At 43.3% G+C, this 17,833-nt stretch overlaps 1 protein-coding gene across 1 annotated transcript in view; it reads left to right on the top strand.

The window, feature by feature from the left end:
- LOC310854210 (transmembrane protein 131-like) overlaps positions 1-17,397 on the top strand; it is a 48,619-nt gene extending 31,222 nt beyond the window's left edge. The window contains exons 22-41 of the mRNA XM_083758758.1: positions 178-304; positions 854-1,004; positions 1,961-2,070; positions 2,762-2,828; positions 3,577-3,728; positions 5,477-5,619; positions 6,720-6,906; positions 7,351-7,536; positions 7,816-7,977; positions 8,652-8,983; positions 9,337-9,509; positions 9,640-9,761; positions 9,857-9,987; positions 10,949-11,107; positions 11,714-11,855; positions 13,021-13,142; positions 13,748-13,829; positions 13,942-14,036; positions 14,889-15,064; positions 15,804-17,397. Of these exons, the coding sequence (XP_083614884.1) occupies positions 178-304; positions 854-1,004; positions 1,961-2,070; positions 2,762-2,828; positions 3,577-3,728; positions 5,477-5,619; positions 6,720-6,906; positions 7,351-7,536; positions 7,816-7,977; positions 8,652-8,983; positions 9,337-9,509; positions 9,640-9,761; positions 9,857-9,987; positions 10,949-11,107; positions 11,714-11,855; positions 13,021-13,142; positions 13,748-13,829; positions 13,942-14,036; positions 14,889-15,064; positions 15,804-16,226 (3,242 nt within the window). The 3' untranslated portion in view covers positions 16,227-17,397. The remainder of the gene's footprint in view (positions 1-177; positions 305-853; positions 1,005-1,960; positions 2,071-2,761; positions 2,829-3,576; positions 3,729-5,476; positions 5,620-6,719; positions 6,907-7,350; positions 7,537-7,815; positions 7,978-8,651; positions 8,984-9,336; positions 9,510-9,639; positions 9,762-9,856; positions 9,988-10,948; positions 11,108-11,713; positions 11,856-13,020; positions 13,143-13,747; positions 13,830-13,941; positions 14,037-14,888; positions 15,065-15,803) is intronic.
- The last annotated feature ends 436 nt before the right edge of the window (positions 17,398-17,833 follow it).

Here is a 17,833-nt window from a genome sequence, read left to right as displayed (position 1 = left end):
CAGCCTACTGTCTGTCCCTCTATATAAAATAAAGGTGAAAGCCGCAAAAAAAAAAAAAAAAAACACATTCTATGATTATTTGCCATAATCATAGTATATATATGTATAATTTCCGGGTGCACGGCCAAACACGTTTGAGAACCGCTGCGTTTAACCATTTGTGTGCCTTGTTTACAGCGGAGGCACGGCCACCAGGGATAGGGATGATCATGGTCATGCAGGAGGACTTGTGGGACACAGATGTTGATTTATTTCAAACGCTGAGCAAAAGATGGGCAGAGCTGGACGAAAGCCAACAATATACGTATGTATAAATGTAAAATGTATTTATTGTTGTGCGCTTAAATGATTCTTTTTGCAACGGAGAGGGTGAGGTATGTTGTCATTTGGAAATGAGTAATTTAGAATGGTACCAGTCAAAAGTTTGGAGAACTTTGGACACACCTTTCCTTTCATTATTTTTTCTTTCTTTATTTTAATTATTTTCTGCATTGTAGATTATATACTAGGCCCTTCCTTTTTCCCTCTACACCAAATCTCTCTAACAAAACTCTGCAGGCTCACAGGCAGCGTCATGCATTGTGAGCTTGTAGATTGGTTCTTTTCACCAATGTTCACCCACAGAATAGGGACGCTAAGGTTTTTGCGGTTAAGAATTGATCTACTGAAAGTGCATTCCATTTCTGCTTTCTATATGTATGATTTGTTTAACCCAAATGTTGAACGTGGCAAGAAAGCATTGGATTCTAGTATTCTACAATAGACTTTGTTCAGCAACCCCAAGTTCTGACCACTTTTTTCCCAGTGCAAAACTCTATTCTCATCCCAGACCTTCCTTCCACCCTCTCACCAGGGCCGAGGCGACGTTCGAGGCCAACGCAGACCTCCAGAAGAGTGTGCAGACCAGAGTGTCTGCTCAGCTCAAGTGGCCATCCATTATCAAATCCTCTGATAATGGAAGGCTTGGTGTGTTCTTCCCCCTCACGAGTGTTAACAGCTCCTCGGTAAGTGAGTCACCCCAATTGAGCCTCTTATGAGATTCACATTTTTGTGTGCTGAACCTTATATAAAGTGTTATGTGCTAAGAAGCCCAGAGACAAGAACACAACAGAAGTCACAATCTTTACGTTAATGTGATCTCACAGAACGTACAGTAGTCTTTTCATCTTGCGGGAGTCATCGTACGCTAATGTGAACGCATTGATTTGTTCAATGCTTGTATAATAGCCCGCTCCCCTGGTTATGTAAATGTGTGTCATTTGGATAATTATGGTTCATGTTATGATTCTTAGTCAGCTGAAAGTTTTTCAATGATTTTAGTGTTGATTGTTCTTAGTGGTGTGTCTAGATTAAGTTTGGCTTGATGACAGGTTTCAGGTCCCGTGGGAAGAAACCTGAGAGAACAGATGTGTTTACAATGTGTAGTTCTGAGGCCATGCAATTTGAAACATTTAAAATATACTGTTGGAACAATTTCAAGGCAATAGTAGGGGGATTTCAGATGTATAATATCCTCTGTTTTTATGGCTGATTAGATGAAATGTATTTGAAATGTATTTTTAAGTGGACTAGACACACGACACATCCTGTACCCGATATGGAGACAAAGTCTTTCTTTGATCTTGAGGGAGTCGTACTGCGTACGCTAATGGGAACTCAGGAGTTACAGTAGTCCTTCCTTCTTGAACCTTGAGGGAATAATAGGCCTTTGCTCTGCCCCCGTTGAGAAGAGCAGAGTTTGAACAATGCTGAGTGTTCTAATCTAGTCACGTCAGCCTTCATCTGTCAAGGTCACCTCAACTTACAACTGGTGTTGACTACATGAATTCTACACCGTACCTCCACAATTTATGTTCTTTCATTACTGAAAACAGGAAATACAATAGCCCAAGTTGAAGGGGAAGGAAATTGGGTGAAAATCAGTTTGGTTGAAATTATTCTTTTTCTCTATGCTGTCTAGGAGGTGGAGGTTGTGTTGGAGAATCCATCTGATAGCCCTCTCTACATTCAGATCCTACCTCTTGCCCACTACCCCAACCTTTGCTCTGTCACTGCGAAGCTGGGACAAATGTAAGTGACGAGATTCTTCTCATGGCGTACAGTTGAAGAAGCTGCTGCTGTATTTGAGGAGGCACATGCCATGGTAGTCTACACCCTCCCTGGGCCAATTGTGTGGGGGTTGGCCATGACAGGAACCACAGTACACATTGAGTATTGTCTAGGGAAGATAAGGGGGGGAAAATGAAAATGAAAATCTTTCCAGCAGTGTATGTTGCACAGTAAGGGCCTCCCTACCAAAAGGAAACATTTTCCAGTGATGTGTTTGGCAGAGAATGGGCCCTTGTGTTTCACTTGTAACACCTGGTTCCTCTCCGTATCTAAGAAGAGACCTTGAACAAATAGCTTCAGATAAAATCTTATTTTTCACTTTTTAATGAACCAAATGTCCTTGCAAGTGCAACATTGAAAAATGTGGCCTGCACTTGGAACATTTTGATTACACAGTTATAGCAGTATGCAGTTATACCACACAGATCTTTATCAACTTTCATAGCTTTGGTATATAGTTATTGACATTGTATATACCTGGTGGTCAAATTATATTTCTTAAACTAGCCGTTAATTTTATCTGGCCCGCCATCTAATGGTTTAGAAAAATATTGGCCCGTGGCCAAACTTACTTGCCAAGGCCTGCTTTAGACTGATCATGGAAGTCTGGTATGTGGCCCTTTACATTTGTTCTTTTTACACTACATGCCAGGTTCCCATTGGAGAGGCTACCCCACTTCAGCCCCAGAACACTGGAGTTTCAAGTCGTCGGAAACCAGGTCTGTCTATAGAAATCCTATCAACTTTCAATTCCCGGCAGCGCTGGAGTTTTTACTTTCATGTCAACACCACAATATCTCTTGCTTAAATCGTTTTCTTAACTCATTTAGGCCTGGCGTCGACATTTAAAAAATGTCTTCAGTTTTCTGAAAAACCTTGTTTCTGTATCAATGGTGCTTCATGTCAAAGACCCCAAAAAATATATGTAATATGCCTCCGCCCCAACATCTGAAAATATGTTGTTCCAGGGACCTCCCCAGAAGCAAAGATTTGAGTTAAAATGTTCATTCTGTAATAATATATATTCAAAGATTTGAGGCACATTTTCACAAATTTTCAAAAATAGCAGACCTACAAGATCATGCCTATCTAAATGGGCCTAGGCCTTGTTTCAGATCAACCCAACCCTATTTTGTCAGCCCATTGTGTTATTAGCATAATATGGCTCTTGTGGAATGTGGATACATGTAGGCACTTTGGAAGAAGGAAGAAGGAAGTAATGGACTGTAATCCAAAAATCAAATATAGAGTAGGCAGTAATTCAAGTCTATCTGTGTATTTGATCAATATTTAAACAATGAAGCATTATCAAAGGTTTATCCATTGGACCACAGGTTCTTTTTCCATTTGTGAAAAGCAACCGCTTTGGACATTCAAGGTTTTCCGCTCGGCAGAGACGACATGCAAAGATGCAGAATGTCCCACCGTCGATATGCACAATTTCATCAGCATTCTCTTCCTGCACAGGGAGCTGTGCCCAGAAGCAAGACGGGCTTTGTGGAGGGGTCCCGTATGCCCTATGTTTATAACCTGCCCCTGCAGCCAGACGAAGTCAAAACCCTGAGGGTGAAGTTCTCTCCAATCAGCAACCACACGGTCACCTCACTGCTCATGTTCAGGTAACAAATACTCTCTCCTCCTGAGTGTGCTTGGAGTTCACCTAAGTGCTTTCATCTATGAACGTCTGGACCGGTGTTGTCACCTTTTGAACTCTGAGAGCACTCATGTAGCCTTTGTTCCTTGAGCAAATAATAGTAAGGGCATTTTATCAGGTATTTGACCAATCTGGGAACTAAATCGTTACCAAGAAATTTCTTCACCAATGTGTTTCTAAAGGTGTGTAATAACATGTACTAAAAGTTTGAAATTCAACTCATGTGGGAAATTGAGTTATTAGCATAATATGTGACCATACCCATAACATCCTATATAAAGGAAAAAAGTCAAAATTTAATCATTCTTTCAGTAGCATGTGACATATGAAACTAGGGGGTTTTCATGATTCTGAATCCATTCCAAGCATTAGTTTTGCACAAAAAACACTCATTGGGAGGAAAACGGCCATAGCCGTCATCACAAACGTGTTGAGGTCAGCACATTTGGTCAAGTGGATAAGATATGGCCTAACTTAGCCCAAGGAGTGTTTTTTGTGCAAAACTAATGCTTGGAATGGATTCAGAATCATGAAAAAACCCTACTTTTTTGGCCTTATATATAGGATGTTATGGGTATAGTCACATATTATGCTAATAACTCAATTTCCCACAGGAGTTGAATTTAAAACTTTTAGTACATGTTATTAGACACATTTAGAAACACATTGGTGAAGAAATTTCTTGGTAACGATTTAGTTCCCAGATTTTCATAGATTTCTCTTACTATAGTCTGTTCTTGTGTCTTAGCTGATTATACAACTATGTCTTTGGTAACTCGAAGCAGGATTTCCATCATAGGTCACAGATGGGGTCATTTATGTCCACTAATGTTAAATGAACACAGTCCTTACACAGATGCTGGAGATCCTTGAATATGCTTGCAAGTTTAAACGCGTTTAAAGACAGGATATTACTTGATTTTTGTGTACAGTGTCCTCTCGCAAAGCATCGCCAAATGCCATAGCACAGAAAACACTGTTGTGCAAATGTGACAACTCCAGTGAGTTAACTCTGTGATAACCAAAACAATGGATTCCGGAGACGAGGTGCAAAGTGGTAAGGGGGATTTTATAATCAGCTGATGTCTCCAGGTTGCATCAAACATAATAGGTTGAGGACACTCAAAGCACAGATTACAGTACAAGTCAGGAGTTTAAACAAGTTATAGACAGTCTCTGCATGTCATAGACTACATCCTGCTCTTCGCCGACTGCTCCAACTGCAGGTGCATCAGAGCAGGAAACCCGTTACCAGGGCCCTGGATTTGAAACCGTTTGTGGTTTAAAGAGATGGAGAAAAATACAATTGAACTAAATCCTAGTTGAAGACTCCATAAAGACTGATTTAAAAAGGATACGAAACATTATTAAATTTAAGGTCAACTGAGGTTCGACTAACTGGTGCAAAGACAACTCTGTCTACACGGGCGTGAGACACTGACAGAAACACATCCACACGTTGTTTGGTTAAAAGTCCATCAAACCAAAGCACATAAGGTTGAACGGAGCACAGAATTGCTATTTAATGACTTTAGAGAATAATGTATCTAAAGACTGCGAGGCACTGGAGAAATTCACTCAACTTGGAGGTGCTTGTAAAGTAGTTGTGTATGTAGAAAACCTGTGAACAAGAAAAACTCGCTACAGAATGTTGAGTGTTTTATCTTGATTGTGTGTGTGTGTGTGTGTGTGTGTGTGTGTGTGTGTGTGTAGGAACAACCTGACGGTACTGGAGTTTGTGGTAGTCCAGGGCAGCGGCTGCTATGAGAGCATAAAACTGGGAGGCAAGTCTCCTGGCCCTGGGGGGTTCCTCAGGTTTAAGATGGTGGAGTCCCATCTAAAAGAATGCACAGACAGTAAGTATCTCCGCCTTCAGGGGCTACTCCTCACAGTCCATCACACCAGGCAAATATTTTTGTGATACACTACATAAAGAATATTTAAAAACATCTCCAACTAAACCGATCCCTAATAATGTACAAAGTCGGGCGTCGATGCACGGAATTCTCAGGGTTAATTTAAAACGGAGGGTTAAACTAATGCTAAGGCCATTTGCTATAAGCATTAGTAGCAAATTGAGATTTTGACTAGTAGGTAAAATATTTTGGATTCACACGTCTGCATGTGTGGCACTGGTCACACTGAGACGGACCATTCACACTGGAGCACAAGGGATATTTACTCCTGCCTTTGCCACTTAAACTTAACTTGCTCTGTGAAAAGTTAATGTGGATGGAACGGTGTGTTGAATGCATCTTGCTGTTGGTAAGATGAAAAGATATAACACGCCTAACACCCCACAAGTGTTGTCAACTTCGACCCGTAAGTGAGAGGCTCACAGTGGGCAAGTTGAGGCTGAGCATTGCCCCACTGTGAACCTCACAGGTTCTGACACACAAAAGCCTAACGACAGTGAAAACAAAGATTGATAAATTGATAATCAGGCAAATTATACATTGATAAATCAGTGGAGTTTATCAACATAAGAGGTGGAATTACAGTCGGTGGCCACTGGCCAGTGCCATTGGCTACTGGAGCTGTGTGAAGAGGTGCGTATATTGTCCTCTCGGATGCAAGGTTCGACTCTACTGTTTCTCCTTAAGTCTTAACGATGAACTAATGTAGTTATTTTAATCTAGTATAGCAGTCTCAGTCGGTATGTGTGTGCAACCTGCACGCACGTGTTTGTTCAGTCTGCACACACCTGTTTGTTCAGTGTGTGTATGTTGTTAGATTGGTGAGTAGCTGGGGGTCGCCGGCCAAAAAGGTTGAGAACAGCTGCACTAGATGGATATCCACTTATCCAGTACCAAAATAGAATAAAGTTGTTGACAACATTGGCTTGTAACACCCTTCATTCAAACACTTTCCGCCAATACAGGCCTGTCATTTTGATTATCAAGTTGCAATCTCTGAGCACGCGAGACATGTGAGACAATTTGTTTGTTGTCCTCAGAAAGTAAACCAAGGGAGCCCAACCTCACCCTCAGGAGATCGTTCAAGATGGAGAACACGGGCCAGCTGCAAATAGATATCCTATCCATAGAAATAAACGGACGCCCGTGTGAGGGATACGGCTTCAAAGTGCTCAATTGCCAAGAATTCTCCCTACAACCAAATGCCTCAAGAGACTTGCTCATTCTGTAAGTAACACGCTTGTTATCATGTGTAGTCTGCACTTGGGGATTTTTATTCATACACCACACCACCTTATAGAGCCAATGTGCTTAATATGACTCACTCACTGGCGTTGAATTCCTTGTTGTTGTTTACATGAGCCCTAGCATCCCTGTTCTGGGCATGTCGTAATAGGCGAACATTTTGTGGTAATTGTCAATCTACAATCTCACATGTGAAGATGGGAACCCTGGTAAACGGAGTATATATGGGGGCGCCTGCTGGCCTAGTGGTCCAGGCGCATGACACATATAGGCATATTTCTTTATATACATTTCTGCATATAAAGAAATGTATATAAAGAACTTAGGTTGTGTGAACACCTCTTGTATGCGCGAACGCCACTCGGTGAATCCTCCATTTTCTGAGTTCCGGGTGTGATGGTGTGCTCCCTCTCTGCCCCCCCCCAGCTTCACGCCGGACTTCACGGCCTCCAGGGTGATCCGAGAGATGAAGTTGACCACGGCGGGGGGCTCTCAGTTCGTCTTCTCCCTGAACGCCTCGCTGCCTTACCATATGCTGGCATCCTGCTCCACCACCCTCCCCAGACCCACCTGGGAGCTGGAGTTGTATGTCCTCATCTCTCTCACCATGAGGTCAGGACAAGCACACACACACACCACACTTTTTTTTCTCTCCAAGTTTAGCGTTATTTATCCATTTGTAACTCATAGCATGTACAAATGTAACCAAATGGACCTGTACCTTTTTTTTATGAACACTGAAAATGTTATTCTGTGCATTCTTTTTGTATTTTTTTCACCGTTTGGGTGGTGCAATTAAATGGGATCATCAAGACGCCGTTTCTGTTGTTTTTTGGATGCAATTAGCAGCAGTTCCTCTGACTCCCTCCCCATATCTTTCCTTTGCTGTAGCTCCATGTTCTTGCTGGTGGTGGTGACGGCGTACCTGGAGGCTCTGGGTATCTGGGATCTGTTCCAGAAGCGCCTGTGTTTCGAGTCGTCCGCCACCTCCATGGAGACGGGCAAACCGTTTGACCTCAGGGAAATAGTGCGGCTTCAGAACAGCAACGCACAGTAGGTGTCCCGACCCTGTTGTGGATGAATAACTGGTATCTCCTGTTATCTGGGATCTCCTTTTTAAGTTTACTGTCAATATTATAGAATATATATAGTACATATCGTTGCTGTCAGGCAGAAACCTCTTATCTCCATATTCTAACAGTTTGTGTTTTTGCGTACATTAGCGCCCTACTTGATAACACTGCAGCATCACACAAAAGTATCACAAATAGCAGATCACCAAGCTTGTCGATCTGGTGTTTTTGCTATTTTTTTTATTTGAAGGTTTCCATCCGATAGATGATATGTTATATATTAAAATCTTTGTTTGTTGAGCCCAAAAATGTATAAAATTGGGACGTTTTGCACAATAGAATGTCATGCATGAATGCAGCGATCTCATGTTGAGATAGTCATGTTGTAGTGATTTAACTAGTTGCAGCTGATTTATGGGCCTCATAGCGCGCCACCGAGTGGCGCGCTACAAGCTTGTAGGTCTGCTATTTTTGAAAAATCGAACTGAATTTTTTAAAATCTGATCTCAGGTCAGAATGGGTTAATCAGACCAGTGTGTGTCCAGTGGAAACCTCGTATGAATCTGATCTCAGGTCAGAATGGGTTAAAGGACCATACCAGCATTTTGGTGTTTTTAAGCATTTTATGATGTCTCATCTTCCCCCTCTCTCTAGGTCAAGCGCAAGAAACTCCAGAGGAGGCGGTAACCGCTCCGCAACCCAAACCCCGGTTTCCTCATCTCAGCTAGGGCTTAAAGCCCCCGAAGGCACCCAATCCCCAAACCAGATCACCAACCGCAAGGCTCGAACCACAGCCTCTAAACAGCCCCAGCAGAGCTCCAGCTCTACAGCCAGCCAACAGGGTCCGATTCTCCTGGCCAGAGCTTCCAGCCCTGGGCAGGAGGAGCAGGAGTATGCCAGCCTCGTGGAGGCCATGGACAAGGACCTGGACAGACCGGAGATCACAGCCGAAGAGCTGGAGTCCTCTTCCGGTGCTCAGGGCAAAGGTACTGCAGGAAGTGTATGTACTGGTTAGCAGTACACTTTCTCTCAAAGATATTTTTTTCAAACATGCACGTGTGTGTGTGTGTGTGTGTGTGTGTGTGTGTGTGTGTGTGTGTGTGTGTGTGTGTGTGTGTGTGTGTGTGTGTGTGTGTGTGTGTGTGTGTGTGTGTGTGTGTGTGTGTGTGTGTGTGTGTGTGTGTGTGTGTGTGTGTGTGTGTGTGTGTGTGTGTGTGTGTGTGTGTGTGTGTGTGTGTGTGTTCAGACTCGTGTCAGAATTAGTCTTGTTAAGCTCAACCATTTAACTTCACTGATTTGGACTCATTCAGCATAACCGTTCAACTTCACCCCTCTTCAGGAGCTAAAGGGAAGGTACAACGCAAGCCAAAAACCCCAAAGAGGGCAGAGGAGGGCGACGGGAGGCCAAAGGGAAAGGCTCAGGGAGAGGAGGCACAGCGGGATGACAATGATGACAGCTCCTCCACCACAACAGAAGCCTCCTACACGGACACGGAGGCCAGCCTCAAAGAGGTAACGCTGGGATGCAACACAAGGCAGCACTTTGTTTTGTTTTGAACATCTGCCTACATCGTTTAGGTAGGGGGTTCTTGTCAGCCATTTGCATGGATGCACTCTACAAAGTCTCTTTTACTCCATATAGCTGACTAACAAGAAGGGCAGACCACTCACACTGGAAAAGGACAAAGAAGAAATGACGGAGCACAGAATAAAGTCCAAGAACAAGAAGCCAGTCAATACAAAGGAAAAGAGCCAAATGTCAAGGTTGGCCTCAATTTGACTTGATTCAGCTTTCTACCAATGGCTAAAGACTGGATTATTATAGACTGTCTTCTTTAATGTATTTGTCTTACTCCCAGTTCACTGGAGCTGCCATACGTCACCCCACTGGAGAACAAGAGAAAAGCGTTTACCTCCTCCAAGAGTGTTATTAATGCACTAGCCAGCACTTCATCAGCAAATACCAAAGTTTTACCTTCAATACCAAGAGGTCAGTCTCTCTTCTCTCTCTCTCTCTCTCTCTCTGTTTGTTTTTAAGTCGTACGTGAACAGAAAACCAGGAAGCTGTTGTTTCTCTGAAAGAAAATAGACTGTATTTTCTTTCAGAGGAACAACACAGCTTCCTGGTTTTCTGTCTGATACTCTGATGTGGTTACAACTGTCTATATGTCTAAATGTATCATTTTCGGCCAAATACTGAGACTGAGCGCTGGGGGGTGCGTCAGCTAGGTCAGGAGGTAACAGGGGGTGCAGGGCCAATAAAGTTTGGGGACCACTGGTCTATACCATTAAGCTAGAGCTGTCACAATTTTTTCATTTTTATTACGAGGCCTTAACCCATTCAGGGAGGGGGCCAATTCTAAATAAAATGTCTTGTAAATGTTGTAATCGTGACAGCCCTACATTTAGCCTCTAAATGAAAAGCTGTGTATGTATTTCAGAAGTGTCATTGAATCGTTTCCCTATACTTCCATAATACTATATGTATTATGGAAGTTTTCCAAAGTTCAAACGGAGGGGCTGTATGTAAGAACGCAACATTCCGTATCGGTAGCATCGGACATGCAACGGATTTTCTGCAGGCAGGACCCTTGACCTAAGTCGCTTTGGTTCAAACTGTTCTATATCTGAATGCACCCGGTGATTGTCCAGTAAATTTACATTCGCCGTGTTTGGAGAGCGATACCGTAGTTAACTGAAATCCAATTTCGGTCTGCTTTTTATTAGTGTCTGCGTGGGCAATATTCACTGATCGAACTTACATAAAATGGCTCATTAAGGCGACGCAAAACAAAAAAAGGATGATTAATTGACATTTGCATTGCAAAATGCATCATGATGTTGCAGCTTGTGCAGCTGTTCTATCACCTTGGCAGTACAGTAGACTCTCTTCATGAAGAACCTGAACAGTACATATTGGTGACTGTTTGCCTCACGCCAATTTCCCCCAGTGCCTCGTGGGAAGTTGGACGACGTTCGTCCTTCGCCCCTGTCCAAGTTCCTGGCTGGGGGGCCCCGAAGCAGCAGTAGCAGCAGCGGATCGGAAGGAGAGAACAACATCTCCCCGCCTCCGGAGTGGGACTGCGTGCCGCTGTGTAAGAGCAGCAGTGGTGAGTGTGTGAATGCTCCATCGTTCACAGTTTGATCAATAGGTCAAAACCCTGCAGCTGCAGCCGTCACACTTTGAATACCAATCGCTCAGCTGAGAATTCAAAGAAAGACGCGTTATCACAGTGTGTTTACAAAGTTGACTGACTGAATGACATTAATGAATGGTGGGCCAAAATAAATAGTCAGCATCTTGAATCACTTAAAACCCTATACCTCGTCCCTCTGGGGTCTGTACTTAGGGGGGCCCCCTCCTTTATTCCCTCTGCACCAAATCTCTTCCACAAAAATAGCCGATCTACAAGCTCTCAGCGCGTTGTGAGCTTATAGAGCTGCTATTGTCGCTGAATGTTACGGAATAGTAAGAGAGTGGCGACACTCTTTGATCTCGCCGCAAAGTGGGTACCTATGGGCTATAGTTCCAAACATTGGAAATATTCCATGAGATAGAATGAGCACTTCCGCATTCCATTGTTACAATGGGAGTCAACGCTAGTGTCGCCACTCTCTGGACACGCCTAGATTAGGGATGATTGGGTTCATGTAGTTTAGACTATTTGTTTTAATGGCAGCGTCGGCTCTGTCAGTGACATCTCTCTCTCCCCCAGGCTTAATGGACAGTTTGCAGCAGATCTCCATGCAGACGATAAATGCAGACCCCTTCCTGAAGAGACCCATCGGGACCCCTTCGCCAAGCTCTGCCAGAATCTCCACCTGTGCTTCAGGCAGCCCTTCAAGCTACAGCCCAATGTAAACCCACAACAAACATTTACTGTATGCTAATTGGACTACATTGACTCCAGTTCACATTGTATAGTATTCATTACATGCTGAACATTTTCCAATTTTTCCATTACCATCATTTTGATATACATTTGCCTAAATGTTCAGGAAGTCATTGGATTTCATTCATTTCAGTACTATGAAGCAAGTAGTTTCTCACAGACAATTCAACACTGAACTTTATGCTGCTTTTTGGGGGGCAGTCAAAATTACATTCTTGTTACGTGGTAATTCCTTTAAAAGCATGGATTGGTTTGAAAAGAGAGTTTCACAGACAAAATTGTAATGCCCTTGGCTTCTCAATGGTGACATGAATATCATCAGGTTGCTCTTCCACAAACAAAAGTCACACCCGTGTGAAGTGAGTGGTGCAACTCCGTGTAGAGTGCGGAATTTGGCCAGGGTGCCGGGCCGGGCCTGGGCCCTTTGAGAAATGGTGAAAACCAACCAAGCTATTTTCATGCTTGGACAGACAGACGGACAGACCCAGGGACATGCAGCTGTGTAATGGAGTGGTTGCACCACTCAACAAGAAATCCAAACGTTGGTATTCTTGGTAAAATGGTCAACAGTAATGTAAAGTATACATGATTTGCAGTCACTGGGCTAGAACATGAAAAAGCACGGTATGTTCCTTGTAAGCCTTTGATTAAAACATCTGCAGGGGTCACGTGTTTTAGGACTTGTGATGTCATTCAGCAGATCTGGCCCAAAATATGTTTTAAATGGAGCTCCTCCAAGTTTCCCTGAACACTGACTGGTTACTATTTTTGGAATATGAGGCCAGATGTTCTTAAATCTGTCCTACTCGTCCACTAGTAATGTTGTTGTGAGACAACTGTTTCACAGACAATGTTAATGTCCTTGACTTCTCAATGGCGACATGAATGGGGAAGCAGATAATTTAGATTTGTTCATCACATTTGAATAAAATATATGGGGGAATATTGGTTGGTACAAAAATACAAATGTTGGTAATGCTTGGTAAAATGGCCAGCAGTAAAAAAAAAAAAAAAAAAAAAGAAAAATCCATGTCAACCATTGCTTTTTCAAGACACATGTGTAAACATTTACACACGATCATCATCCATAATCACATCTACCTTGTAATTTATTTTTTATTTTTTTACAGTGAAATGGAGCCTAAATCTGCTGTGGGCAGTAAAAGCAAACTCATCAAGTCTGTTTCACTTCCCGGTCAGAATGGGAACCCCACATTCGCTGCTGTGGCTGCAGGATACGACAAAAGCCCAGGTGAGTGGCATGCCTGCCGATAGGATCCGTTTTCCTGGTCTGTTCTTTTTTTTTACCCATTTAGGGTTAAACCAAAACTGGAAGAACACGTAATCCAAACTATTTGCAGGGATTTTCATTAGTGTTCATAAGAAAGAAAAAAACACCATTGTTTACTGATGTTTTCTGATGTGAATGGTGGGATCCGATCGCAATTCCGACGGAGCATTAGTCCGACATGCGGGAAGAACGTTTAGACTAGCGCTCGAACATGTGCTGCTCCCTTGCTTGCGGTTATGGTTAGGACGGGTTATGGTTTGAGGTAGGTTGTCGCTCTAATGACTGTCGGACCAATAATAGTGTCGGAACCAAAGCCTGTACCCGTGAATGGTCAGGACACATCTCAGGCTTCCCATGTAACCCCGTCTTGAGGTTGAAATTCGCCTCTCGTTTGCTCCTCCCTGCCTCTTGCTCACTGACTGAAGTAAAAAACTAAAATGTTCTTGGAGAAACCCTGCTTAGTCCCGTCTCTCATTTTCCTCCAATTCGTCTTGTCAACGTCCCCCACAGTGGAACGGAACGAGTGCGTGAATTGTATTAAAGTGTGCCATGTTGTTGTCCCACAGGGGGCAGTAGTTCCAACCGAGGGGCCATGTGTAGGACCGGGCTCAGCCACGTGTCCTCTCTGGACAGCGACTGTTCAGACAGGTGACTTCAAGGCCGTCCTCACAGCTCAACACATGCTAAAATATATCTATATTGTAACGTCAATGACCTTGTATGTTGTTGTTTTTATTTATTTTTTGCTTGAATCTGTCAGTTTCCTCAGTCCTGGACTACTCAGCCCGGTTGAGAATGGAAGGAGCAACCCCTTCTCAGCCTTTGGGACCAGTCCCCTTTTCAACCTGTCAGGAGGTAAGATTTGTCACTGAATAGAATTGCTGTGCCTGCACTTTGATACTTTGATGTGCTTACACTACCATCTAGTGGGCATACAGTGGTCTTGCATGACACTGTTGTCTCCACAGTCCCCACACTAATAAATTAACTGGCCACTTCTGTGCATGCACAGTGTGACTGTAATTGAGGCTTTTAAGGTCACTGCAGGATTTTGGCCATATTCATTACATGAGTAGAGCTTCCCTATCACATTGACAGACGTACAGTATGCCGGGCCAATTGCTTTACTTTAATATAGTAGGAAGGGTAAGAAAGGAGATTTTGAACCCGATCCTGATGAAAACAGGTTTGCAATTCTCCTAAGGGATAATATTATCTTGAGCTATGTTATATGAAACTGTCCGTAGACTAGCATAGTAGCATATAGTCATTGATTCTTATTAAAAAAAAATATAGTAAGTTTCCCAGTAAAAGTGGCAGATTCTGTAACACAAACCATAATATAGACAGGTAGCACCTGCCAAAACTGCAAACATGGCCCAAGCTTTCTGTCACAGCCAGAACGTGGCTGCCCTTTTATGTTGTCACACTGTATGACCCAAGATGAAGGTACTAGGACTGCTGATATCGTATCATGTATGGTCCCATTAGATGGTGATTTATTTAGTTAAGCATATCCACAAACATAGTGGGAATCACTGATATATGTGTTCAATGTGGATGTTGTTAATAGAGTTGAGTGCACAATTTGTCAACTTGGTGTCAATACATTGTATATTTCCAGTGTTGTAAAGCACCTTGAGATGAATTTGAGGGCTAACTTATTCTTACTCAATACTAATTATGAATGTCCTCTCTCTGTCACAGTGTTCAGTGGGATCGCATCTTCGAGGAACTCTGAGCCCCGGCAGGGTTGGCCCGAGTTTGGCCACGGTGGTTCCCGCCCGGCGCCCACCTCCACCTCCCCCACCTCCATGTGGCCCAGCGACCCTCTGGAACCATGGCCCCCCAGGTCCACCACCACCACCACCACCGCCCCCACTGTAAGAGACACACACACACACACACACACACACACACACACACACACACACACACACACACACTCTCATTATGTAATAGCTTGTCATTTGGTAAACAACGTCTACCATAAGACAGACATTTAACCCATTCTGACCTGAGATCAGATTCTAAAAATGTCTTCTACATCCTGACAGTTTTCTGAAAAAGCTATGTTTCTATGTCAGTCGCCACTCGGTGGCGCACTATGAGCTTGTAGATCTGCTATTTTTAAATAGCTAAAGCATAACGTAATGCTAACACCAAAAGGGGTTCCCGCCTAAAATGGGTTAAAAAACATAGGTTGTCATCCGTCAGTGAGCAGTGTCATTTCCCGTGTTGACAGTGCATGGATTGTGAATATTCTGTGTTACCATGACCATTTGGTGTCTAGTTTAATCAGTTGGCATAGCCACTTAAGCCTGAATTATACTTTTATTAAATTGGCAATTTACAGTAAAACTACACGTCCCAATGCGACATGTGTGGTGTTAAATCAGCTATTCTTGCAATGCGACTTTTTGGATATGCTAGGTTCGCCAAAGAGATTTGACGTGGAGGGGGGAAAAAGGAGGGAACCAAGTAATAGACCCCTGGGGCATCCCAGTCAACAAAGTATATAGGGTTCTTTATTATTATTATTATTATTAATAGTGTTACGTGACGGTTCAATTGAAACAAAGCTGTTATCTCTTGTCCACCCCCCCCCCCCCCCCCCCCCAGTCCATTCTGGGCAGCAGTAGCCTATGGTCTACCAGTCCTCCCTTCAGCCCCTCCATCTGGTCCACGAGCGTGGACTCCGCCCCACTGCACTCCTCCTTCCCATCGCCATCCACCGCAAGCTCATTCCCTCCACCGGGGTCCGTTTCCACCTTCCCACCGACACCCTCCGTGTCCTCCTTCCCGCCGCCGGCCTCTGCGACGGTCTTCGCGCCGGTGCCCTCTGCGGCGTCCTCCTCCGCCTCCTCCCACCTGGCCGACCTGATGGGCTGCGTGGGAGACAGCAGGAGTCCCGCCCCCTCGCTGGTGGCGCGGGACTCCGCTGGCAACCTGAGCCCGACCTACAACCCCTGGAGCACATGGGGACCCACCTTCGGCCGACGCAGCTCCGAGCCGTGGCCCAGCTCCTCAGACAACGGCAATTAAATGAGCTCACGTGCTTCCCTTCGTGTGTTTGTGTGTGTGTGCGTGCGTGTGCGCCTGTATGTGCATTTGCGTGTATGAGGCCAATTTGTGGCCGAATGTCTCCGTGCTACACGTCTGGTCTTTGTCCACTCCTCCATGTCAATCTAAACAAAAGCTAAAAAACAAAGGCGTGTTTTTTTCCCCACGTAAATAAGTGGTGAATCGGCCCTCGCCCGTTGAGGAGACGAGTGCGTTGTAGGATATGGGGACATGAACGTAATTCCTCTCCCCACCGATCCAGGTTCAGATGTTTCTGCCTCCTTTGTAGTGACGGGAGGTGATGAATTTGATTTGAACCTGCTATTATTTAAGTCTACCCAGGGAGTTTACGGCATTCAACTGTCAGGTAAAAACGGGTACCTGACAAGCTATATTGAAGACCTTCAGAATTCTGGGTCCACAGAGTTTGAGAAACTCTGCCTTTTGTTTTGTATGTGTTTTACATTTGTAAACGACTACCACTTCTGCTACAAATGCAGGTAGAAAGAAAATTCAAATTTTCTAAAGACAAAAGTTATTTATTCATTTGACACCGTGGCAAATTCATAGCTATACAAAAAAACTTATTTGACAGCAATATAGTTCTGGTTGCAGCCAGTTCTGAATTGAAATTCTAAAGTTTTAAGATATTTCTCAATGAATTTCAATTCAAAAGGGCTACAAGTGAATCCAACTTTTGTTTAGAGGATGTGTGCTTGGCAGCAAGCTAAAGCAAAATGTAAAAAAGAAGAAAAAAGAAGTATGTAAGATGTTGACATGAAGATTGCTTTTTAAGAACTTGTGTTTTGAAGTCAATGTTATTTGGACAAAAGTTTGGAAAAGAAAAAAGTTTTAAAATACATAGTTTTCTTTTGTTCATGTCCACATTGCTGCTGGCATTTCAAGTCTCAAATAATTTAAAAGATAATATAAAAGCCAAAGTGCATTTTTAAGTTTTGTATGTTCGCCCAAATTGGTTGGAGAAGTTATTTTAAAGTTGACTCTTTTAAAGTTGACATGGTTTCATGTCATGGTTATTTTAAATTTTTCATGGGATTTTGTTAAGTCCTTCCAATGTTATTATTTCTGCCACAGTCTCAGCTCCTTGTCATGGCTTAAAAAGTTCAAATTAAAACACATCAAACAAGGAAAATGATTATATTCATTTGTATTCTTAAATATAAATACGGTACCCTGAAGCCTATATATTTGTGTGTGTGTGTGTGTGTGTGTGTGTGTGTGTGTGTGTGTGTGTGTGTGTGTGTGTGTGTGTGTGTGTGTGTGTGTGTGTGTGTGTGTGTGTGTGTGTGTGTGTGTGTGTGTGTGTGTGTGTGTGTGTGTGTGTGTGTGTGTGTGTGTGTGTGTGTGTGTGTGTGTGTGTGTGTGTGTGTGTGTGTGTGTGATGCTTTAGAGTCCACTTGGGACTATTCACACAACCCTTCCTATAAAACTTGAAAATGAAAAGCTTGCATGAGATAAGCATCCACTTGTACCAACAACACTAGTAGGCCTACTACTAGTCTTGTATTGCTAATTCAGCAATATTTTACTACTGCAGTAATGCAGGGGTTTTCAACTAATTGTGAACG

Source organism: Protomyctophum parallelum (genome assembly GCF_964188405.1).
Source record: "Protomyctophum parallelum genome assembly, chromosome: 23".
NCBI lineage: Eukaryota > Metazoa > Chordata > Actinopteri > Myctophiformes > Myctophidae > Protomyctophum > Protomyctophum parallelum.
This window is presented reverse-complemented; position numbering and strand designations above follow the sequence as displayed.